Source organism: Nelumbo nucifera, chromosome 6, assembly GCF_055504915.1.
Source record: "Nelumbo nucifera cultivar China Antique chromosome 6, China Antique-T2T, whole genome shotgun sequence".
NCBI lineage: Eukaryota > Viridiplantae > Streptophyta > Magnoliopsida > Proteales > Nelumbonaceae > Nelumbo > Nelumbo nucifera.
The window spans coordinates 28,378,555-28,405,213 of NC_142654.1; the positions used below are offsets into that span (position 1 = coordinate 28,378,555).

Below are 26,659 nucleotides of genomic sequence, written 5' to 3' on the forward strand. Positions count from 1 at the left end.
GGGGAGATTGCTAACTTCCTTCTACTACTGCGACGCCATCGACAAGAACACCCTTCGGCAGGCACAATCATGTCCGATTCGGAAACCTCAGATCCGTTTGGAGAACAATGGCCTAATCCTACTCTCACTGAATTGACCACCAGAATGATTGAACTCCTACACAAACCGATCTCAACTACAGAAACCTCCGCCGCTTAGGTCGGTATTAAGTTGGACGGCACCAACTATGCCCTTTGGTCCCAAGTTGTTGAGATGTATATCTCTAGTAGAGACAAATTGGGATATATTAATGGCGAACTTCCTCAACCTCCACAGACTGACCCAACCTTTCGAAAGTGGCGCACCGACAATGCTACTATGTACTTTGATGGCAGTGATACCTCGCAAGTATACGATCTCCGGCGCCGTGTGACTCGCTTGTGCCAGTCTAGAGGATCTCTTGAAAAGTACTATAATGATCTCCAAGGATTGTGGAGAGAAATTGATTTTCGCCGTCCGAATCCGATGGAGTGTGCGGTGGATATTCAACGGTACAATACTCTCCTTCAAGAGGAGAGAGTGTATATCTTCCTGGATGGCCTTGATGACAGACTAGACAAGATTCGGGCAGATGTACTCCAAATGCATCTGTTTCCCACTATTGAACAGGCTTACGCACATGTTTGGAGAGAAGCTATCCGATAGAGGGTCATGATAACCGGCAACCATATTGAAACTCCAAGAGCAGTTTTGGCCTCTAAAGGTGTTAAGACTGGGAAACCTACGCCATCTTCAATGGGCTCTTTGCCTACAAGCAGCGAAAAATCTGGTACGTCCTCTAAATCTCGAGCATCTTCTGGTGGTACTAAATGTTCTCATTGTGACAACTCAAAGCATACTCGGGAGAACTACTTCAAGCTACATGGCTATCCCGACTGGTGGCTTGAACTCCAAGCTCGGAAACGCCAAGACAAGGCTGAAACTAGTGGTAAGGCTGCAATAGTTACAACAGAATCTCAACTCTCATTCACACCGCAGGGAGAAGTTCACCTCTCGGATTCAGGTAACAATCTTCCCAACAAGACCATTGATAACAAGGCATGGATACTTGACTCAGGAGCTACTGACCACATGACCTATGATGCTACTGATTTTTCAAAGACTTCACCACTAAGACGGACTACAATTGCTAATGCCAATGGGGCAATCTCTCAAGTCACAGGAGCAGGCACTGTGACCTCGTCACCTACGATATCCTTGAAAAACACCTTGCTTGTTCCCTCGCTCTCCCATAAATTACTATCTATTAGTCAAATCTCCTCTGATCTGAATTGTGTTGTGCTCATTTATCCCACTTTCTGTCTTCTTCAGGATATTTTCTCCAAGGAGATAATTGGGCGTGGTACTAGGCGAGGGGGGCTCTACTACATGGATGATCTTAGCACGGGTCAAGCGCATCATACACATCATCAAAGTAACACCAAGGAACAACAGATTTGGATTTGGCATCGCCGGTTAGGACATCCATCATTCAGTTATATGAGACATTTATTTACGGAGTTATTTTCAAATATACAGCCGCATGTTTTTCAATGTAACACTTGCATCCTAGCTAAGAGTCATAGAACCATCTATCCCTTAAGTATGAATAAAAGTCAAGTTCCATTTGCTTTGATTCACTCGGATGTGTGGGGGCCATCCCCGGTGACTACAGATTCTGGATTCTGATGGTTTGTAATCTTTGTTGATGATTGCACTTGCATGACATGGTTATATCTGCTAAAACATAAAGATGAAGTGATGACCGTCTTTCAATCCTTCCACATAATGGTGAAGACTCAGTTCAAATCACAGATACAGGTACTCCGATCTGATAATGGCGGGGAATACATGAATCAACGGTTCCAAGATTATTTCCAGGTCCATGGCTTACTTCATGAGACTTCATGCCCCCAAACTCCACAGCAGAATGGCATTGCTAAAAGGAAGAACCGGCACATACTCGAAACTGCCCGCGCCCTGTTACTTGGAGCACATGTACCTAACCGACACTAGGCTGATGTTGTTGCTACCGCCGTGCACCTCCTTAACCGAATGCCATCACGGGTCTTACAGTTTAAAACACCATTACAAGTTCCTTCATCTCATGTCTCATTGCCCTTTGTTTTGATGATTCCACCTCGTGTTTTTGGTTGTGTGGCATTCGTGCATCTACATCCAAATCAACGTACAAAACTAGATCCACGGGCAGCTCGATGCATATTCTTGGGGTATGCGCTACACCAGAAAAGGTATCGATGTTATGACCCAGTCACCCACCGTACCTATGTTACCATGGATGTCACCTTCCTGGAATCTGAAACCTTCTATTCTCCTTCCCTAACCAATTTTTCTCTTCAGAGGAAGAGTCAGAGTGAAGAACAAAATTGGTTTTTACCCGACTGGCCGAATACGAGTGCTTCAACAGAAATGGTGGTCAATGAAGCAACCGGTAAAACACCTACAGAGACTACACCAAAAATATCTACAGAGACCTCAATGTCGGCATCGCCTCTACCAGCAGAAGAAATAGAGACCCCAACCTCGCCAGTGCCGGAAAGCCCACCTCCTGAGGATATCCCAGAAGCACATGAGAGCATCCCTGAGGTAACTTCCCCTACCACACCTTCAAGCTCTAACGATACTTCGACTGGCTACACCTTACCTTTCAAGCATAATCGTGGCAAACCGCCAAACAGATATTTTCTAGATGTTGAGGATAGGAGGACAAAGTATCCAATTGCCAACTATGTATCAACAAAGAGACTCACCAAACCCCTAAAATCAGTTGTGCAAGAATTGTCCTCTAATCATATTCCTACCAGTGTCCAAGAAGCTTTGACAAACCCGAAATGGACTCGGGCCATACAAGAAGAGATGGAGGCACTACTGAAGAACAAGACATGGACTCTAGTCACCTTGCCTGAAGGGAAAAGATCGGTATGGTGTAAATGGGTATTTTCCGTCAAATACAAGGCAGACGGGACAGTCGAGAGATACAAAGCAAGGCTGGTCACAAAAGGATATACCCAGACATAGGGCGTAGATTATCAAGAGACTTTCTCCCCAGTAGCCAAACTGAATACGGTCAGAGTCTTATTATCTCTTGCAGCAAATCTTGATTGGCCACTACACCAGTTCGATGTGAAGAACACCTTCCTCCATGGTGATCTTGAAGAGGAGGTATACATGGACATCCCACCTAGTTATACAGCGAACTCCAAGAACCAAGTTGTGTGTAAGCTACAGCGAGCACTATATGGACTAAAACAATCTCCATGGGCATGGTTTGGGAGGTTCAGTCTTGCGATGAAAACATATGGCTTCCAGCAAAGCAATTCAGATCATACACTATTTTTGAAGCACCAACGATGAAAGGTGACAGCCCTAATAATATACGTGGATGATATGATTATCACAGGGAATGATTCAGGAGAAATAGCAACACTGCAGAAGCAATTGGCAACCGAGTTTGAGATGAAGAACTTAAGTGGGCTCAAGTACTTTCTAGGGATTGAAGTTGCTAGATCAAATGAAGGCATATTTCTGTCCCAACGGAAATACACCTTGGACTTACTCTCGAAGTGGGACAGTTGGAGTGTAAACCGGCAGACACACCAATCGTTCAAAACCATAGACTTGGAGAATACCCAGACCAAGTACCTACCAATAAGGAGAGATACCAAAGGCTGGTGGGTAAACTCATTTACATTTCCCATACTCGTCCAGACATCGCCTACGCCGTCAGCGTAGTAAGTCAGTTCATGCACTGCCCAAGCGAAGATCACATGAATGCTGTAATGCGGATTCTTCGATACTTGAAGTCCTCACCTGGAAAATGACTCATGTTCTCAAAAAATGATCATCTAAAGATAGAAGACTACACAGATGCAGATTGGGCCAAAAATGTCTCAGATAGAAAATCCACCTCAGGATACTTTACATTCGTCGGTGGAAATCTGGTCACATGGAGGAGTAAAAAATAGAAGGTCGTGGCCCTATCAAGTGCTGAAGCTGAGTTCCGAGGAATGGCTAAAGGGTTGTGCGAGCTATTCTGGCTGAGAAGACTGATGACTGAAATTGGTTTCCCCCCAACCTCTGCAATGGACCTATTCTACGACAACAAGGCTGCCATTGACATCTCTCGGAATCCCGTCCAACATGATCGAACAAAGCATGTGGAGGTGGACCGGCATTTCATCAAACAAAATATCGAAGACAGAACCATTCGATTTCCCTTTGTCAAATCTAAAGACCAGCTGGCAGATATACTTACAAAGGTTATATCCAGTAAAAACTTATACAGCTCACTTGGCAAGTTGGGCATCCAAGATCTGTACGCACCAACGTGAGGGGGAGTATTGGCGTGAGCTGTAAAACTAGGGGATATCCCTTGAATTCAGGGATAAATCTCATCCTAAGTTTGTATGTAACTAGGAGAGGTAGAACCAGAATTTACATATAACTAGGAGAGGTGTGTATTATGTATATATATATATATATATATATATATCTCATTCTCTACAAAGGAAGAATATAAGAAAAAGGAAGAAGAGTTTCTCATTCTACTCGAGTTATCACCTCCTACTAGGTTTATCCTTTGTTCAGGAGCTTTCAAGCCACAATGACAGAATACAAGTGGCCCTTTGTAGTCGAAGTTCTGAGACTAATAACTTGAGGCCTTTGATGAAGATCCTTCCATTTCTTCCGTCGACGGGAAATTCTCTAGTGTGGATTTAAGGTTCTTTCACTTGAACACAGTGACAAAGAAGAGGATGCCTCAAATGGGGAAGAAAAACTTCAAGAAAACCTAAACTGTGGCCAAACAAAGAAGAAGAATGCAAGCTCTTTGTGTCTCTCAGTTGGAGGTGAAGAAGACGATTGGGAGCCCTTCAAATCTCTTTGAATCCTTTTTCCCCTGAGTATGCGTTTGGAAACGATGCAAATAAGTGTAAATGCAAATATGTAGAGTGTAAAACGGTTCATATAAATTGCAAAATTGAGTTAGTTTTGCACTGACAAATTTTCCTTCTTAGCAAATAGACTTTTAGTTGTAATGGATGCAAACATGAGTTCCAATAAAGCATATGCTTTTTTTTTATCAAAAGTCCACTTGAATGCAAATTTGCTTCTTTCTTATTGATGTACTTTTATATCTTATTATCAATATAAATATGCATTGGTTTGTCATTTGTCAATGCATTAAATGTAATGTTGTCAAACACAGACAAAAGTGAACCAGAGTGCAAATTTACCCGGATTTACACTCCATTTGCATCGTTTCCAAATGCAACTTAAAAGGATAATTCACGTGCAAGCATGGGTGCATAGACTGTGGGTTTTTGACCTTTTGAATATTTATAGTTTTGCGGTGCAAATCAAATTGGGTGTGTCCATACTTTTCCATTTTTTTTATTTAGATGACGTGTACAATGGTCTAACGTGCGGGATTTCTTTGTGGAATCCACATATAAATGTAAATTGTTGACTAGGCATGCAACATAGCATTTTGCAATATTTTAATCAATCTAAAGCAAAGCTGTTAACATCATTTCAGATATCGTCTGTTTTTGTCTATAAATATACTATTGGAATCGAAAATAACCCTCTTGTTTATTTTTAGAATCGAAATTGGCTTGCTCGCAAAGTTAAATATTAATCAAAATGCAATAAATAAAAAATAATTAAAAAATAAAATACTCAAATTACCAAAAGAAGAAAAAAATCCGGTCCACCTGTAAATGGGTCGACAACTTGGCATCGGACAACACAGCCCATGACCCGATTGGGGGCATACAACACGTACATGGCAAGTTGGCAACGGCACGTCGGCACCTAGTTCCCGGTGTCCTGAACAATAGTAGTATATTACGAGCAGAACTGCAGAGGATTAGAACTTGGGAAGGTAACTAACATCCTGAACTCTGTATCGGTCAATGAAAAAGATTCCTGGGTGATCGCTGGGCAATTATTGGAGACAAGTTGTCGTGTTCCACCTATGAGCTACGACAATTCTGTTCCTTCTCCTCCAAAGCAAAAGCATCCTGCGTGGGTCCCATCGGAGTTCCTGCGCCGAACAGAACACTGTTTCGCTCTTCTTTCTGACATTACTAGCAAATAGCAATGTCCCGCCGTGTCCTGTCCTGTAGCGTCGTAACGTTCAAAATTCTTAACTGTTTTCATGGAAATGGCCAAATGAGCCTACTACTACCTTGTACCTCTTCACCTGTTCTCTCTCTACTCTCTACTACATTACAAATATATTATGTTCCACGCTTGCTCCATCATCTCCTTCCACCTTTTTCTTGGACACTCTTCCACCTTAATCCCCCCCCCCCTCTCTCTCTCTCTAAAATCTACTTTCCAAGATGACCGTTGTGCACCGAGTTTAAGCTCGGCCAAATATAGAATCTGGCCCGTCTATCATTTTCTAATGCTTCCTGGGCCCCAATCTCATCATCTCCTAATACCATAATACGTCATACATTTTTGGGTAAATTTAAAAAAAAAACTCCCCTTTACTATGGAGTTGATGATAATTACCTTCCTGAATTTTTATTTGTGAGAAAGACTCATGAACTTTAAGTTTGTGATAAATTCCCCCTCCGTTAGATCTTTGTCAGTTTATTTTGAAAAAATAAATTCTCATTCAGTTGCTTAAAATTTTTTGAATTTTCAAATTATACGTTTTTTTTATTTGAACAAATTATGATTCCATTAATTTTTTTAAATTTTAAGATGAAGAGAAAATTTCAGTCCTCACAAAGCGATGTTCATACACTATTCATAGCCACTTGCAGTTGTGTATCGAGAATATCTCCATATTTATATGTTTTTATTCATGGGGAGATATTACTAATACATATATGCAAGTGGCTGTGAATATGGTGTGAGCACCGTTTTATGAGAACTGAAAACTGAATCCAAGTTCTCACGGCAATGAAATCAAATAAGAATTTAAAAGAACTTGTTTTTTTATGATGAATCTTGTTATTTTAGCTAATTTTATTTAGAGAAAATTTGGTAAATTAGGGTTTTAGAAAAAAAAGGGCAAAGAAAAGAAGAAAACGAAATATCATGTGGACATTTTGGTATTTTAAGGCATTCCATCATCTAACAGCCAACGAAAGTTCAGGGGCCATCGTCACTAAAACCACCCGTAATAGAGGGGGGTATTTGTGATTTACCCTAAACTTTTTACTCCCAAGGTGGTCCACATTACACGTTCTTTTGAATCTTGACCGTCCAAATAGTCGACTTCATCTTTAAATGCTTTTTGTACTTTGGGTGTAAGTAAGCAAGCAAGGCCGAACTAAGCAACAATCTGAGGACGACCGAGTAGCGGAAAACCCGACCGTTACCCGTTGAGCCATGATTCATGTGATTGAAATAAATAACAACAATTACAGAGGAGAGAGGAAAAGTAAGATATATATAAAAGAAGAGTCTCCATTGATTCAGAGTTCAGACTGACTTTGTTAGACATTCTCCATTCTATTCTCTTCTTTGCTCTCTCAACCTTTATCCCTAATTATATGAATGGGCTCTCTGCTGGTACCGTTTTTCTTCTTTACTTTCTTCTCACTGCATTCAATTTCACCATTGCAGGTTAGTGCTTCTGCAAACTCAACGAGGCACCATCACAAGTGGGTTGGACCCACCGGCCGCCGTGTGATCACCGTCGACTCCCGAGGTTGCGGCGACTTCCTGTCCGTCCAAGCTGCCGTTGAGTCCGTCCCGGAAAACAACAAGGAGAAAGTCATTATACAGATCAAAGCCGGGATCTACATGTAATCTCATCATGACATTCTTGTTAGTGTGTGCAATTGTGGGTTGTTTATTTATGAACTTTTTTGTTTTTTTTTCCTTCTGTGTATTAACTTTTCCAAGTGGTGGGGAGGAGCAGAGAGAAGGTTGTGGTACCGGCGACGAAGCTGTTCATCACGTTTCAAGGGGAAGGGAGGGAAGTGACAGTGATCGAATGGCATGATAGAGCGGCAGACCGGGGACCAAACGGTCAACAGCTACGCACTTACAAAACAGCTTCTGTTACTGTTTTCGCTAATTACTTCTCTGCTAAAAACATCAGTTTCAAGGTGAGATGTTTGAAAGAAAGTCAGAAAGAAGAAAAAGTGATTGATTAATTAATTAAGTAAATGGTAGTTTACTTGAACTGTGTGTACATGGGCATGGCATGGCAGAATACAGCACCGGCACCGATGCCGGGGATGGAAGGATGGCAAGCGGCAGCATTTCGTATATCGGGTGACAAGTCTTACTTCTCTGGTTGCGGTTTCTACGGAGCGCAAGATACGCTCTGCGACGACGCTGGACGCCATTACTTCAAGGAGTGCTACATCGAAGGCTCTATCGACTTCATCTTCGGCAACGGTCGGTCCATGTACAAGGTATTTGACATTCTACACAACACACACAGTATGACTTTGGACTTCCTAACAAGTATCTCCCCTCCATTAATGCATTAATGTCCTTGGGGGGATGATGATGCAGGATTGCGAGCTACATTCGATCGCAACAAGATTCGGATCGATAGCAGCACAAGACAGGAAAAGTGCAGAAGAGAGAACAGGGTTCGCCTTCCTCAACTGTAAGGTGACGGGTTCGGGTCCCCTCTACGTGGGGCGTGCAATGGGCCAGTATTCCAGGATCGTTTTCTCTTATACATACTTCGCCGATGTGGTGGCGCCAGGTGGCTGGGATGACTGGGATCACACCAGCAACAAAAACAAGTAACCACCTAACCATTTCACTTTTGCTACCACTACGACATGGTTTTACTTTTAGCGCTATATCCGATTAACCGTGAGTCGTCTGATTTTCCATGTATTATTGGAGCTCGGATCTGCTACCCACGAGATGTTCCCACATCTCTACCTACTCGCAAGACATCACAACTGCACATTGAGAATATCTCCCTAGGAGATGCTCCCTAGGGCTGTTCACAGGTCGGGTTGGGTTGGTTTATTGAGGTTTTTCCAACAAATCCGACCTGGTCGGGTTACCTGAGATGGAAACCGAAACCGTCGCAGTGTTAAGCAAAACCAACTTGGTCGGTTTGAGTCGGTTTGGGTCGTTTTCGGCTCTAAGTTAGAATTAGAATAGAAGACAGATCAAGAAAATAAAAAGTCAAACTGTATTGGAGAAAAAATGCTGAAATTTGTATATTTCAAGAAACTTTTTAAGTTCTAATCTAAGTAAAAAAGGACGTCTAATTCTAATTGTAATTGCCTAATTGGTTGCCTATTTGGTGTAAAAGACTATAGAAACTAGGATCCTTTGATGTTATTCCTAACTAGAAAACTAGGTTAGGTTGTAATTAGGAATTAGGATAGAGACAACTTAGTTAAGTAGGAATTAAGTCGGTTCGGTTCGGTTCAGGTCATTTTCGGTTTTTACACAAGAAAACCAAAATCGACCCGAACCATCGGTTTATGAATTTGTATAACCCGAAATCGATCGGTGCTGATGAAAACCCGGCCGACTCGGGTTAGATCAATCAGAATTGATCGGTTTAGTCGAATTGGGCCTTCTTATGAACAGCCTAATGCTCCCAATACATGGTGGTGGTATTCTATGGGTAGTAGATCCAATCATATTATTGACTATTTCTTACGCCCGTCACTACGTGGACAGGCAGCAGCATGTCTCACAATACAAAATGAGAATCCGGATCTCTTATCCATATGACACTATAACAGTACATTGGAAACATCTCCCCGTGAAATGATGAAGATAAATAAAGAAGAAATTCCCAATATACAGTTGTAGTATCCTGTGGATAATTGTAGGTAGTGGGTAGGAAATTATCACTGTAATTCAAGACGAATAGAATGTGGGTAGTGAATAGTGGACAGGAATACGGCTCGACTAAGTGGACAAACCTCCTACTCGCTTTCTGCACCTGCACCCTATACATATACATTACAACCGCACATCTCACAATACAAAATTGACGATGTATGGCTGCACTTTAAGGCGATGGAGTGTGTAGAGAGTAGTGGGCAGGAAATACGGCTTGCATCACTATGGGTATGGCACTTCATGTAATTCAGGGTGGGGCCACAATATTACATGGATTAGATTCCGTGGTTTTGGAAAAATAGGACAATTGGAACAGCTGAGACAAGGTGGGGTCCAATAATAATAGCTTTTTGTGCCTCAGCAGCACTGTACTGCAGTAAATATAGGTAAATGTTTGGAATTGGGATCTCCTCTTACACCGGGCGCCTCGTAATGATCTCACAGACACATCCCATCGTAAATAATAACACATAAATACAGGAGATATTCCCAATGTACGGCCTGTGGGGTCAGTGTGAGCAGATTTGGTCTCAGACCACACCCGGATCTGCTACTCACAGAGCGCACCTCACACCAACCTCAGCCTCACAGATCGGTGTGAGGTGTGCTCTGCGATGAACAGGTCCCAATTCTTTCAGACCACGCCTTTCCCAAATTCCAAGGCATAGTTTGAATAGACTTTTTTTTATTGAAAAAACACCAACAAAACAGAGATCGGCTTCAGTCAGTTCAAGCCCGTGCTCATACCGTTTGAACAGCCTCTTGCAACCTTACATTGAGAATGTCTCCCCATGAAATAAAGCATAAATCACTGCGAGGCTGTAAGGTTGTTTGAACAGGCTTTGCACTGACTGAAGCCAAATTCAAGGAAACAGGGCGTTTTTCCATCACCAAATCTCCTATGTGCCATAAACATGACACTGTTTTCTCAAAAAACAGTATCAGTTTCAACTTCCAAAGAAAGCCCTAGGGCAGGGTTAAAGCCGAGCTGCTTGCATTGCTAGCACTGACCTCTTGCGCTGTGCCTCAACTGCCTGTGATCCCGGAGTGTACAAATTACTGTTAGTCTGTACTATCTATCACTAATTCACTATCATATTAAAGACAAGTTAGGAACACAGTGATGGCGTGATGTGCTCCTCCTTGTACTTGATGCATAAAATGTCTGGTTTACTGTTAGTCTTACTGAAGCTGAATTCACACAGACCACCACATCAAAGCAAAGAAAAAAAACACACACACACGCATAGAGACCACGCGACGCTCAACTCTTGGTAAATAAAATATCTAAATGTGGTTGGCGTTGGACTTGGAATGGAATGCAGGACGGTGTTCTTCGGGGTGTACAAATGCTGGGGGCCGGGAGCTGAGGCGGTGCGTGGAGTGTCTTGGGCTCGGGAGCTGGACTACAACACAGCGCATCCTTTTCTTGCCAAGAGCTTCGTCAACGGGAGGCACTGGATTCCACCTGGCGATGCTTAGCCAGTTAGCTTGGCAAGGCCGACTCACATTCTTTTTTATTACTTTGGTATTCATTTTAATGTTATTCACCTGTATTTCTTATTCATTTAGTACCTATAATATACATATTCAATACAATGCTTCTGCTATTGCTTTTGCCAATCAAGGAGTTATCCCACCAGGTAGAATAACAAGTTTTGGTTACCAGGAAAAACAGAGAACCTTAGAAATTTGATAAACAAATACCTCGCTACTTTATGCAACTCAAGTTACAACAACAGGATATCATCAATAATGCCTTGCATCTAATTTCATTAAAAAATGAAGGAAAATATTGATAATATGAGCTCTAATGGTATTCACATTTTGTAAATGAAATTCAAAAGCAAAAGAAAGCAGCAACTTGAGTGGGGGGTTGCGTCACATGATACAACAGTTGGACTGGGATTCGAGCATCTCTGGGGACCTGGAGAGAGAAAAAAGAATGAAAAGAGAACCACTGTTAGCAACAAGGTGACCAATAAAATACTTTACTCTCAGTTCTTGATAAAATATAAAATGGCATTACTTACCCATACATAAACAGTCCATAAGGCTCAGTATGAGAAATATACAAATTCAAATATGTACATTGCAAAACCTTGCATTTACACTGTACATGTTTGTATTTGTACTCTTCCCAAACTTAGCCTACAATCAATATTGTCAAGATCAAATCAGATTGGAACTATGCAGTGGAAATGTGGAATTAAAGCCTATACGGTTTTCCTTTTGGACTAAAAAGGTGGGAAGAGGGTATCCCAATTGAGACTATAGGACTTATAAATGTTTTTCTAGAAAATAAAGCAAAGAAACGTGATATCCTTGATCAAGTATTACATAAAAGGAACCAATCATTACCACCGCCCCCTCCCTCGTATTTTAAATAAAAAAAAAAACATGTTTTGAAAACCATCATGGGAAAAATACATATGTATTGATATGGGTTATGTATCAAAGAATAGGCAAGCATCCAAACCAATCTGATATTAAATAAAAACAATCAATTTATCTATCTATACTCTACAATGAAGCAGCAACTAAATCATTACCAGCCATCTCTTCAACAAGAAGTTTCTCAGAAATACCTTTCCAAAGTCAATGCCAGAGTGTTGCAACTAAACATCAGCTCAGATATTCTAATTTCTATCAGAACTCCCAGTTGCTAATATTCCTATATTGGAATTGACATTTAATATACAAAGCAATCATCTAACAAGCTCAAAAAGTATCAAAGAATATAAAAAGATTTCTAAAATAGTTTGACTTATTTACATATTATCTGCATAAACCAATGATTTTCTTCCTTGTGCAAAATAACGTGGTTATTGCAGTGGGGACACAAAAATCCAAAGAGGGAGGTATTGTATAAATGCAGAACTTAAATGCTTGAACTGGAACTATTTGAGCACTGTTTGCTAGTATTTCTATATTTTTTCTTCTGGAAAAAAAAAAAAAACTCTTGTTTACGGTTTTCCTTTTTCCAACAATTAACAGGGTAAAAACTCTTTTCCACTTACTTTCATTTTGGGAAGCCCATATGCCAACCAAGAAGAAATCAAGATTATTATAGCATCAGTGGGAAAGGAAAAAAAAGGAAAAGAAAAAGAAAAGCTATATATATATATACATATATATATATATATCAAAGATCTAACCAGCTGAGCAGCATAACAGTTCCGCAGATAAATAATATTAAAACACTGAATGCAGACCAGCAACAACAACAGTTACTAGCATGATGCCAACGAGATTAAGGATTTCAAATATACAAAGCAATGATATCTGATGGAGAATTATAGAAAAGCCCGCATGAATCTATGACATGAAGGATGGTCCTTGCCAATAACTCACAGGCTTGCAGAACCATTTTATTAAGTCTATCAGACAAGTTATCTTCATAGAATGGTTGAAAAAAAGGGCTAGTAGGGGCCCCTTTCTAATGTCAGATTGGAGTCTATTTAACACCCATGCCACACTATTATCAGATTATTACCCAGCTGGCACGAATCCAATGGTGAAAAGTTTCCCCTCATGTTAGAGACCTTTACGAAATATGGACCCAATCATATATGCATAGGCATACTTGACAAAGATTAAATCATATGATCATAGTAGGAAAAGAATTTGCCTCTATAACAAACACTTACAACTGGGCAAGATTGCTTAAATTCAGATCAGGAGCAAGTTCTTGCACAATATCATTAGGGGGTTGGCCACATTCTTGCATTTTCTGCATGAGTTCAACTATTTTGGGGAAGTTACTAGGATCATTTTCATATACTGCATTTAGTTCTTTTATAAGTTCATATTGGTGGCTGTAACGATCATATTCTTCTTTGCTTAATCCAGGCTTATGATCTTCCAACCATTTTGGATATCTTTCTCCAATTTCCTTCATTGGTTCATGAAGAATCTCCTTCGACAAAAGTTGCTGCATCATGGTCTCCACAATTGATTCCATGTCCTATGCAAAGAAAGAAAGGAAGAAAGAAAAAAAAAAATTATGCCACCTTTTAACCAAATTAGAGATATTATACAGAAAGTACGAAAGAAAAAAGAAATAATTTTAAAAATAAATGGGTTCAAAGATACAGGCAAACAGATCCAATCATTTAGACGGAAGTTAATAACATAGCCAGAAGGATATAGGAAATTTTTTTTTTATGAATGAGGAAAATTATAAGCAATCATACCTCATACCTGCTATAAAATTACCATCAAACTTCATATACACGAGCTAAAATTTCACGCACAAACAACAGGGAACATAAATAGATGTTAACATTTAATTGTTTGATTAATTTGCTCTCAACCTCAAAAAGTATAAGTTGTAATCTTAAACAAAAAGATTACATAATTATGCACCTCTGGCAACAGTAGAGATGATGGGAAAAAAGAAAGAATTTTGTAAATATATGAACCCAAGGATACAGGTAGGCAGATTCAATCGTCAAAACAGAGGTAAACGGCATAGACGAAAGGATAAATATGAACAGTATAGGATAAGTATAAGCAATGATACTTGTTATACAGTTAAAATCGAACTTTAGACATACAAGCTAAAATTTCACCCAAAAATAATATGGAACAGAAATAGATGTTAGCATTTAATTGTTTGATTAATTGATTCTCAATCTTGTAAAATAGAATTTGTAAAATTAGACAAAGACTATATAACCATGCACCTTTGGCAACTTCACTTGTACAAAAATCAGGTTCCATACATAGTATTAGCGTCCCTGGTAACATCCAAACTACAATTGCATTTCATACAATTCCTTTGCTTTGATTCAGCTCAACTATGATAAGAAACTAAAGTCTTCCATTTGCAAGTCACTTGGGAACTGGGACTAGAAGACATGTATCATGAAATTAGAGAAACATAAGTAGGCAGATTCACAAAAAAAGCAAGATTATAGATCATGGTCTTAAACCAGAAATCAACCTGGTTAAGAACCAGAAATAAAAGGTACCATTTGATTTTTTTATTAGTAACTGCCAAAGCTTTTATTGATTCAGAAAATAAATAGTTTATACATCATGCTTTACACCTCTCAGCTCCCACAAGAGCCTATCCACCCTGATCACATCATACATACAATGAAGCCCAAAATAGTTGTTACCTAGATACACATTGTTTAGCTAGTTGCCTGTGTACCCAAACCTCATGGCTGTTATTATTCATCCAACCTACTACTAGCAAGCATGGAGCCCCGCTCAACCTCCAGTTGCTTTATATTCATCTGTTTAGCTGTTCATCTGTAATATTCAGCTGTAAATTCCAGGTGTACAGCCTCCAGTTTTTTTTTTTTTGAATAAAGTTAACTAATTTTATTAATGAAAGGAAAGGTACAGCCTCCAGTTGTACATGGCTTTTTTTGCTTTAGTAATAAAATTTACTTTACCTCTTCTCAAAAATATTCAGCTATTTAATTAGCCTCGATCCTTGCAGCAATGATGAAATTTCTTCTTTAAGTGAGTCTGCATATCCAATTGGGCCAGAGAAAAGCTCCACATTTGAACCATTTTCACCCCTAAAGACTCCCCCAATGCCCATAGGTTCTGGATTTTCAAAGGAACTCCCATCAAAATCCATTTTGATCCTATTATTCCTGGGTGGAGCCCACTTTTCTTGGACTGTCATCTTAAAAGTGGAAGAAGCTTGTTATTATTCCCCATCCTGGCATCCTCTAATCATATCATCGACAGAATAGTCCATAAAAATCTCCATTGCCTTGATCCAATAATTACCCAGAGTTAATGCTTGCAATTAGAGCTTCCATTGTCCTACAATGCTCCTTAAAAAAGCCTGTTATTCTTCTCCCAAACTGTCCATAATATTGTTGCTCTAGTGACTCCACATAACTCCTCTTCTTTTTGGTTGAGTCATGAATGTCAATCAAAATAAACAAAATTTCAAATGTCAAAAGAAATACATAAATAAAGAAAAGAAAGGGCAATTTTTTCTGTCTTCTCCTTATTTCTTTCCCTTTTTTTCTTGTCTTTCCTACATCTTTATTGATCCTGTTTTTCCTCTATTAATTGAAGGGATAACGGCCAGCACTAATTTTATTCAAGGATTAAAGCATCAACACAATATGCCCAATATAGTGTGTATCATACCGATTTTTAAGGCCACCAAAATTTAAAATATTGAAAGCTAGGGGAATATTAACAGTTTGAGCTGTTAACAAAACCTATTTTCAAATAACAATTTGAAAAAATTAAAGAAAGAAGGAGCATCAAGCAATCGGCATGCACAACACTCAACTTTTTTGGTATTGTGAGTGTTGATATTCTGAACCTTGATTTTATTTAGTATATTTCATTCCTATCACTTTCCAAATACTTTTATCAGACTTTTAAGTCTTCTAATAAAGAGGCCAAACAAGGGCAAAGGGTGGAAAGATGACACCATCTGATGAATTTGAGCCTGTAAAGAATAGCTTAGCCCACATCCGTGCCCAGAAGTATATTTCATTCCTATCACTTTCCAAATACTTTTATCAGACGTTTAAGTCCTTCTAATAAAGAGGCCAAACAAGGGCAAGGGGTGGAAAGATAACACCATCTGTTGAATTTGAGCCCGTAAAGAATAGCTTATCCCACATCCATGCCCAGCAGTGCATCAACCAACATATAGGACAAGAAACATAGGCTGAAGGTCATCATCATCATAGCCTTATCCCAATTATATGGGGTCAGCTACACATTCTGTTTTGCCTTCATTCTTTTTAGTGCCATATCAAAACATAGGCTGAAGGCAATAACAGTAAAACAAAACTTCCTCCTTAAATCTGATGGTGTCAACAACGATGCATCCTTTTCCTACATTTTTCTATTAATATCAGAATCCAGATTTAACTTAAAAAAGCCCATGTGAACTTTGACTTAAAAGTTTATTTTGTAAGTGTTGCACAGGGTACTTTTAAAGAGGATACTCAAGATGGAATCCATAGGCTGTCTCATAAGGGAATTGAAACAATCAAGATTTTCCGGGAAATGTGCATAGATAAAATCAATAACTACTTCCTCAGTAACAAGAAAACCTTCTCAAACCATCAAAGAAGGATGAGAAAAGTGGTGTTTTGAAGTACATAAAGCAGAAAAAAAAAAGATTACATCCATGGTAGACAAGGATGATAGTTCAAGAGTCAGGCCACCAAGAACCTTACCTGAAGGGAGTTACCGTTACCATCCCAAGCTAGGAAGATTACATGAACACAGCCACATACTAAAAGGACAAGTCATGGGGCCCCTGACCCACTTAATTGTCCTGTGTCCCCAAGCCCAAGATTTATCAAGGGACATTGGTGTCACCTTCAAGTGGACTAGAAGATCAGCAAATGGAATGGCTGATAGTTTAGCTAAACAAGGGACAAATGGTGGGAGCTGTTTTGTAACTGTCTTGGGTAATTCTGCTCTCTTATGTATTAATTCAAAGTTACCATTTCCAATCAAAAAAATAATAAATGTCTAAGTATGTATTAGTGTACTAATCATTTAGGCATTTTGACTTCATAGTACCAAAATCATGTTTGATTGGGCAGATTTGAGTTCAAACATTAGTACCACACTTTACATCGGATTATGTGCATGGGCATACTGGGAAAATGCCTTTTTGGCATTTCCACCAACAGGGGGCATTTCCACTTCAGTTGTCTTTTGTGGCACCTAGTGGCACTTAAGTGTTTTAAACTACAATCAGGTACAAACATTGAGACTTAAAACACCATGGTGCACACACCCGCATGCACATACACACACACAATAGACCATTTATTAAGAAAAAAAACTAGACAATAGGCCTCCCATAATTAATAATTTTAAATAAATCTCCTATTATAGAATAAAATTTTGATGAATCAACTAGGTTACTCATTTTGTAGCTAAACTAATTATAAGTACTTAAAAAGAGAATAGGATTTCCTTAATTTTCCTCATAAAGAACCGATTGTGCTCTAGGAAGACACCTTTAGTTAGGCAGACAATTAATTATTTGAAGGAACGCCCTCCATGAGTAACCTGTGGTAATCCTACTGTCTATCATTCAGCGGTTGTGATCTTCCCAGCAACACCTTCCATTTTATGTTTAGAGAACAGGGCTATGTATAAAATGAAGTCATTCAAAGGAAACTAGGAGTAGCTCCAATAGGTGATAAAATGAGAAAGTAGACTAGATGGTTTAGTCACATGCATAGAAAACCATCTAAGAGCTCATAAGAAAAAGCAATCTGTTACAATTTAAAGGGGCTAGAAGGGCTAGGGTCAGACCAAAAAGGATGGGTTGAAGAAGTAATAAATGATTTACACACTCGTAGTTCAACAATGGAAATGGCACTATACACAATGGACTGACAAAACAGGACTCATGTGGTCGATCCCCTATAATCGGGATAGGCTTAGATGATGATGAGAACAGGGCCATGTGCACCAAGGGGGTGTTTGACAACAATACAGAATTCATTTTCAGCATTTTCTGGAAACGACAAGACAGAAAAAAAGAGTCTTTGTTCAAAAGAACAGGGCAACATCCAGAATGAAGGTGTTTGACAACAAATTACAAATCCATTTTCAGCATTTTCCGGAAACAAGTCAGCAAAAAGGATTTATGTGTCCACTACATACCATACAGTTGAAAACCATACCAGCCTGTCTTGAAACTCCTTCCCCCAATTTTTATAAACAAAAAAACTTGAGCCCCATACCCTTTATCGTGGCTCATCCTATCGTGGATTTTACCATGTCAGTCTTTTTTTTATGTTTTTATGTTCTGAGCTTTCCATTTCTTTTCCTTCATTCCCATTCTTCATATTCCAAAAGGAAGCCAATTTTCTGCTTTTGCTTCAACCTCTTAATTCTGTCATTCCTTTAAAATTTGATTGATTTTCTTCGTTTCATAAATTCTAGGAATGGATGATGTAAATAGTGCACCATGAACATGTCGAAAGGGTTCAATGAAACTTGTGATAACAAAAATCATTGCTATGGGCATTGGCTCTTTCCTTGCCCAGCATGGGAGGATCACAAAAACTCTTTGCTAGATCAGCTTCTTGGTGATAACTGATAAGACACCAGAGTGTAGGGTTAGACGTATGTCATCAACTCCAATAGGATCAAGTTGAAAAGCATCAAGTTCATCCACATTTGCCCAGCATGGGAGGATCACAAAAGTAAATAAGAATTCCAATAAAAATAAAAGGAGAATACAAAAGGTGATAAGTTATCACCTCAGAGAAGGAAAAACAAACTGAGACATAGCTTCACAAATCATCATCAGACTATAAAACTCTAGCAAAATAAAGTTCAGTCTTAAGGAAAAACAAACTCAGCCAACTTCACATTCACCTACCTGTTGCAGATGCTTTTTTTTTTTTGCTTTATGTTTTGGGTCCTACCTTTGTATTGTTCTGTTCTTAAAATTTTTGCTTAATGATCTTCATCCATTAAGACTGAACTTTGTATATCACGAACTGGCACTCTTGTAGCTATTATTTTATTGCTCCTTGAAGCTGTATGTTTTGTTGCTTGCATAACTATTATAGGAAAACTTCAGGAATTTTCGTTCTACCTCATATTTACAGGTAAGCATAGAGTATAGAGGATTACTTTTGATGATTAACAAGAAAGGGTCCATCATCATCATCATCATCATCATCATCCAAGCCTTATCCCAACAAGACGGGGTTGGCTACATGAGTTAACAAGAAAAGGTTTATATGGATAGGAAAGCCAATGAGTGCTTCAAAGACTCCAATGTTGTTGGGCTCGACCTCACAGTATGTAGGTTCATGTGATGACCAGGGATATACCTTAATCATTTTTTAAGACAAATAAAGAAGAAAATTTTATTACTGTGAATAAAAAGATACAACTAACACAGGTGACAAGGAGTCACCCCAACCCAACAGAAACACCAACAAGCAGAAAATAAGATAATTGGACTAGAATTTGAAAGGAGCTGCACAAACAGACAACAACTGTGTTTTTGAAAACACATCTTGGAAAACAAGGCTGTGTGTTTTTGTTTCAAAAAAGACAGACAACAACTGTTACCAAACACAATCAGTATTAATAAGGTTGAAAATATATCTGTTTTGAAGAACATATTTTGAGGCTTTGTTTTTGGAAATCAATGAGAAAAGTTTGACACTGTTGTCAAACACCACCCAAGCGGGCTATGCAGCCCAGGCCAATGCTTAGTTGTCCCAAGTGACTACATCGTAAGTATCAAAGATCAACCAAGACATGAATGATGCAAATCAGATGTCTAGCAGCCATCAATTAGGTATTCTGGAGCCCATTATGAATCTTAAACTTCAAAAATGATACATCATGCCTTGAAATTATTTCAGTTCATCACCTGAGTTGATATGAAGTGATAAGTGTTGAGCAGTCAATAAATGAGTGGAAAAACTAGAAAGGATAGGATTAGAAATGAAGTCATTCATAGAAACTTAAGAGTAGCTCCAATAGGTGATAAAATGAGAGAAAGTAGACTAAGATGATTTGGTCATGTGCATAGAAGACCATCAAAAGCACCCTTAAGAAGAAGTGATTTGTAACAAGTTGAAGGGGCTAGATAGGCAAGGGGTAGACCAAAAAGGACATGGGTAGAAGTAGCCGACCCCATATAGTTGGGATAAGGCATGGATGATGATGATGATGAGTCGAGTTGATATCAAGTGATGAACTGGAAATGGGTTTCTGTCAATTGGATTAAAGAAGGTTTGGAGAAAAAAAAAAAAAACTCTGGAGAAAATACTGTTGACATTTGGTGCCCACACTCTCGCATCCATCCCCCCAGGACTAAGGCTCACCTCTTGAAGAGTTCCAGACTCTCAAGTAAGGAGGTCATCTCATTCACTTCATGAGCATGCAAAGTTCTCCTTGAACCCAAATTCCAGGATAACCCCCTCCCATCAAAGGATACCAAACCGGATGGTGTTGCTAGATCCATCATTTTGGACCATTGAAATGGTGGAGCATATCCTAGAAATAGAACCAACATTTTTGGTAGGTCAATGGGGTTTGGCAGACCTCAACTTGCTATAATCAAATCAGGACGAGAATATACACGAGGTTACAATCTGCAATATCAATAGTCCCTTGCAAGCCTCTTTTTATAAAAAGAAATGGATGCAGCTTATTATAACACAAGGAATATATCAGAACCACAGTTAAAAACAGTATAAAGTATGAATACTCTTATGTTTCTCAATCATAATCCCTGCTATTTAACTGAGCAGAGAATCATCTGAAGACAGGAACTGAAGCTTGTATGGGACTTTGGAGCAACTTCCTGTCTTCTACTTCACACCTTACCCACTTAAGCTAAATAAAACAGGATTCCGAGTTCAAAACTTTGGATTGGTTTTTTTTTTAAATGAAACTCAGACCAATTTGAAGATTTTAACCAACATCTTCAGGTAAAAGTTAACCATCTAAAAACAGTATCATAATAACTCAGAGAAAATGTTGTTCATCCAATAGTTCTCTTTTTTTAATTGAAATTACCCATTTACCCGGGTTAAGTGGGCGTTTTCGGTATGGCCCAACTTGTATTTTTTTTATAAGCAACGGCAACGATTAGAACAATCAATTATAGTCGGATATTAACTTGTATATTAATCAGAACAAAATCGATTACAGTGGGATGTTGTTAAGCATTAACAGACGTATACCGGAGGATAATTCACAGGGTAATCAGAAGTCCAAGCAACGAAACTGAACTAAAAGAATACAACTTATCATAAAAAGATATAGAATAGAAGCATAAACCCTAATTGAGAATCGAACCTGAGACCCGGCAAGGTCCTCAAACTGCTTAACAAAATCTTCAATCATTTTCTCCTTCCCCAGATCATCTCCACCGGCCTTGGCCGTGGTCGACTCCAACTCCCGGACGACCTCTCGAGTTTGCTCCCTCAGCTTCTCAAGCGCCTCAGAAGCATGAGACTCTTTGGAAACCTTCTGCTTTCCCTTCTTCTTACTTCTCAAATCAGGTAACCCAATACCCAACCCCTGAACCCCAGAAGGCAAAGGAGGCTTGTCCTCTTTCTTCTCTCCACCATCTACACTACTAAAAGATTCACAGTAAAAGAAGAAATAAATGAGGCAAGAAATTATAAACAAAAGCAAATAAGAAAAGCGAAAACTCCTTTAAATTCTCTTACCTTTGAGCAGAAGAACTAAGATTGAGATTCTGGAAATCGTCTAAAGCACCTGAAAGAATTTAAGAAGAACAAATTATCAGCAAACGGGTTACATACACATAAACAGGGGGACAATAGCACAAGAGTCAGAAAGAGTTGTTTCTGTATCTGCGCTTACTGTCGAGGAGTGCCTCTAAATCGTCGGAGTGATCGGCCATTCTCCAGCCAATCCCTCTCTCCCACTCTGCTCTTTAATATGTTCGAAATCAAAACGAAGGAACTTTGTTATAGACACGAAAGAATCTTTCAATTTCCTGTATCCTAATTCCTAACCCACAAGCGTCCAGCAACGAGTCCTATACCAGCTAATCCCAATTTTTATTCTTTTTTTGGGGGAGAAACGTGCGGGAGGCAATCGGGAGCCGAAAGGATTCATTATTTACTATTCTAGTTATGGGTGCAAATGGATCCGATCCCGTCCCATCCGATTTAAACAAATTCGGATCACCCTGTTCGGATCTTCGGGTCGGATAAATCGATTGATCAGAAATCGGATTCGGATCATCCCTATCCGAATTGTGATTTATTTATTTAAAATATATTTTTTATATCATATTTTTATAAATTTGTTATGTTATTTATTTTTTTATAAAAAAACATGTATATGTATGACGAAAATAATTAAAAATATTTGTATTTTTTGTTTTTTACTTTATTTGAATTAGTATATTTTATTTTTCTTTTAATAATTTATTAATTTTTAAAGAAAACAAGTCAGGTTGGATCAGATCCAACATGAAAATTGTCAGATCGTCAATCCATTTGCATCCCTAATTCTAGTTAGCATGCACGTGTTTTGTACGTGGCAATTCTAAATGATAATAATGATAGTAATAATATATTCAAAAATTTTTATAAATATGTACTTTTTATATTTTGTTTTTTTATTATTAATCGGATGTAGATTGCAAAATCTAAATATGATTACATAAGCACATCATCCAAATATGTGATAATCGGATCGAGTTGTGAAGTTTCAAGTATCATTGACATGCATATTTGCTTGGCTAGATTCTTCTTTTTTGTAATGTTTTATCATTTTGTTGTATCTTTTTTTTTTTTTTTTTTGCTCATTTATCAAAGAAATGTAACATTTAAATGAAGGGAAATGAATGAGATGAAAAATAATAATTCAATTCACAATTTAAACCTCACAATTAAAATTCAAAAATGAGTATTTTAGTCAATAAAAAAGTTCTACAATTTTATTCATATTTTTAATAGTAATTTAAATATAGAACTATAGATGTGTTCAATTTTATACATAAGTTTTTTGTATTTCTATGTATAAAAATAATTCTAATATGTCACACTTTTTGTTTAATATGATAATTATATAATATTATACCCTAAATGTTTTCTTTCAAAATTTATGTATTTTTTCATTTTGTATTTTTATATTTTATTAATTTTTATTATTTATTTATGACATTAAATGTTAACACATTTAACCCAAAAGTTGAACTATTGATGTTTGCCAAACAATAAAACAATTTCAGTTTTGGTTAGTTTTAAATTATGTATTTCATTTTCATTATCAATAAAAATATTTCTTATTTATTTACTTATTTTTTTTAATTTGATTAACAAAACATCATAAATGTGTCTATTTTTTCTACATTTTGTAATTTTATAAGTTTATTTCAATCTTAAAAAATTTATTACCTAACTATGACTTTATAGGTTGATCGATTTGATTTAGATGGTTGAATTGCTTAGCCACCACTTAGATAATGAATGGTTTTGTTCTTGAGTTAGTTTTAAAATATATGGATTTATATTGTTAAAAATACTAATATAGATCTAATTAGTATTTTTATTAGTGAAAAATAACTTAATATAGGATTTAATAAGAGAAAATGAGAGATAATACCTTAAGTATAAGGCTTAATGAAAGGGGATTAAATAAGGTGGAATGTAACAACTGAAGTTGCATTTTCAACCCTTACAATTAGAGATGAAGTAAATAAACAAATATGGGCACTTAGTAGCCATTAAAACTAGTATTAAAGCTGTGATAAAATAACTTTTATACCCTTTCTCAAACAAAGAAATAGAGAGTGATTTTTAGTCCAAAAAAAATCCACTATGCATCCACACTTTTATATATAGTATAGATTTAGGTTTATTTATTTTTAGATAAATTGGATATTAATACTTTTTATTATTCACTTTGCATGTAATTTCACTTTATTATACTAACTTCAAAACATGCCACTTGAAATTAGAAAAATGTCAATAATTATCCTTTGGATAAGTATTTCCTAGAAAACATTTACCTAAATAATTGTATTTATCAATATTTTTTTATTTCCATACAATGACCATTTTAATCATAAAAAGTTATTATTAAAAGGGACAAATTTAGTAACTTTCCCACCTTAGCCACCTACCCATAGAAAATAAATTTTCAACAAACCCCACATAAATCTAAAAAAAATATGGGTTTCTTGGTCAATGGGAACCAAAATCCCATCGACCAACTTCCCCTTCTCAAAATCCAAAAGATTAATGTACCCTAAGCCCCATAGTTAGCATTCCCTTAATCATGTGATACACGTGATATCGCATGCATTTAGAACATTTCAAATTTTCAAAATTATCCTTGAGAAGAAGACACATTATTCATCATCTTTTTCTTCAAGACTAAACCAAGGCAACAGTGAACAAAGTCCCAAACCAACCACCAGTCCACCTTCTCTGTATTCTATTATTCTCTTTCTTTGCCCTTCTTCTTCCCTCTCCAACTTTTTAATGCAACCCTCAACCTATACATTGTTCATTCATTTCCTACTTGGAGCTTGCAATCAAAGTGGGCCCGGGCCCTTATATTTAGATGGCAGCACCTGTTATTACAATGTTATTAAGTTCTCTATAAGATCAATTAAGCTTTCACTCCCATGGTTCCTACCAACCGAGCCACCACTGGGTTCATGATATTGGATGATAACCTTGCTTCCATTATCACCATCCTAAAATGGGCAATTTGTTCGCTTTCAAGACCCAAAAACACAAATAATTTGCCCATCAACTCAGTTTGACTTAAGGAACAACTCAGTGACACAAAACGCTTGGGTGCTCTAATTTTAATTTAGAGATAGAGGAGTTTCGTTGGTTCAGTCAACCTATTTGATTGATCATGACAACAAAGGGCAGTTGGATAATTTTCATTGATTGTTCATGATAGCAAGGGGCAATTTGATACTTTTACTATCCATTGTAACGTCCGTTAATGGTGCTAGACTAAAGTAGTAGCTTTCAGATATTTCCGGTGTGGCTTTCTGTAATTGTTTATCATATCTGGTGGTTCAAGAATGATCTGATTTTTAGAAATAAATCCTGGACTAGCCCAAAAGCTTTTTTACAAATATGGAGAGCAATGAGTGTGATCTTGTTAGTGTGATGCACCAAAATTTTAAACCCCCGGTGGAGGAATTTGTCTCAAGGGGCAGGCTGCATTGGTTTCTGTGATGGGAGTGTTCTCTCTAATGGGCAAGGGGCCTTTGCTTTTGTTTGTCTATTGTCTATCTAACTCTGGTTCTTTTGTGGCAGCAGTAGGCAGAAAGTCTCGGGCAACTAACTTGGTGCTGCTGATGGAGCTAAGTGCAATCAAAGCTACTGTCTCTTTTGCATTGGTTTCTGTGATGGGAGTGTTCTCTCTAATGGACAGGGAGCCTTTGCTTTTGTTTGTCTATTGTCTATCTAACTCTGGCTCTTTTGTGGCAGCAGTAGGCAGAAAGTCTCGGGCAACTAACTTGGTGCTGCTGATGGAGCTAAGTGCAATCAAAGCGACTGTCTCTTTTGCGTTGGAAAGGAATCTCCAAAATATTCTAGTCTTTTCTTATAGTCGTCTCTTAGCTGTGAACATTCTGAATTCTGGGAACCTGGATGTTAACCTAGAATTGTGGCATTTGGTGGAACACTTGATTTCTTTTGCTCTGTAAATTATTCTGCAAAGTTTAAGTACATTCCTGGGATTAAAAATGGAATGGCCCATGAAACTGCCAAACAGAGCCCTTTTTTTATTACCCTCCCTCTTTTCTTAGCTCGTTGTATGATAGTTTTCTAAATGAATGGTAATCTAATTTTCTATCAAAAAAAGTAGCATTTACTAATGTGCAATTTAGCCTTTATTTTTAGTGAGTAAACCATTAATAAGTGTCTCCACTCTCCAACTCAACTTCTCAAATATACATCGCCAAACAAACATGGTATGACCCATGAAAAGACACAACCCAGTAAATTACGAGCATGCCTCCCCACCTTTCTTCTCAACAAACCTACACGACCACCAGTTTGGTCAGGTTACCTCTTACTGGGGAAACCTCAGATCACCATTAAAAAAAATCCAAAATTTTTCTTCATTTGGACGGGACTGTCGGAGGTCAAATTTATCATTTGGGCGATGAACGATGCCAATGAAGATTGAGATTTGAGGGAATGAAGGGATAAGCCGAATGCCTAATGGAAAGCCCTTCGCCTGTGTAGGTAACTTGGTTCTTCTCAACCGACCCAACCCATCCTGTGATCCTGACCATACCTGGAACGAAGTACCGGAAATCGTTTTTAGTAATTAGATGATCGTTTCCAGTTTTCTAAGA

At 38.0% G+C, this 26,659-nt stretch overlaps 3 protein-coding genes across 4 annotated transcripts; 2 read left to right on the top strand and 1 right to left on the bottom strand.

The window, feature by feature from the left end:
• Positions 1-252: 252 nt before the first annotated feature.
• LOC148790712 (uncharacterized) lies at positions 253-684 on the top strand. Its single transcript, XM_088890338.1, has one exon. It carries the CDS (start codon positions 253-255, stop codon positions 682-684), a length of 432 nt encoding a protein of 143 aa, XP_088746464.1.
• A 6,794-nt stretch (positions 685-7,478) lies between these two features.
• LOC104598524 (putative pectinesterase 68) lies at positions 7,479-11,463 on the top strand. The gene is made up of 5 exons (XM_010260637.3): positions 7,479-7,808; positions 7,925-8,114; positions 8,220-8,426; positions 8,530-8,768; positions 11,166-11,463. The coding sequence occupies exons 1-5, from the start codon at positions 7,558-7,560 to the stop codon at positions 11,320-11,322; spliced, it is 1,044 nt and encodes a 347-aa protein (XP_010258939.1). The 5' UTR covers positions 7,479-7,557; the 3' UTR covers positions 11,323-11,463.
• Positions 11,464-11,531: 68 nt separating this feature from the next.
• Positions 11,532-22,406, bottom strand: LOC104598523 (peroxisome biogenesis protein 19-1-like). 2 transcript variants are annotated; one of them, XM_010260635.3, is made up of 5 exons: positions 22,177-22,406; positions 22,020-22,068; positions 21,643-21,925; positions 13,491-13,807; positions 11,532-11,767 (listed from the first exon to the last, which is right to left on the bottom strand). In XM_010260635.3, the coding sequence occupies exons 1-5, from the start codon at positions 22,214-22,216 to the stop codon at positions 11,722-11,724; spliced, it is 735 nt and encodes a 244-aa protein (XP_010258937.1). In that variant the 5' UTR covers positions 22,217-22,406; the 3' UTR covers positions 11,532-11,721. The 2 variants fall into 2 exon arrangements, with proteins under 2 accessions (XP_010258937.1, XP_010258938.1); XM_010260636.3 differs by having other exon boundaries at positions 21,643-21,922; positions 22,177-22,404.
• Between the last annotated feature and the right edge of the window lie 4,253 nt (positions 22,407-26,659).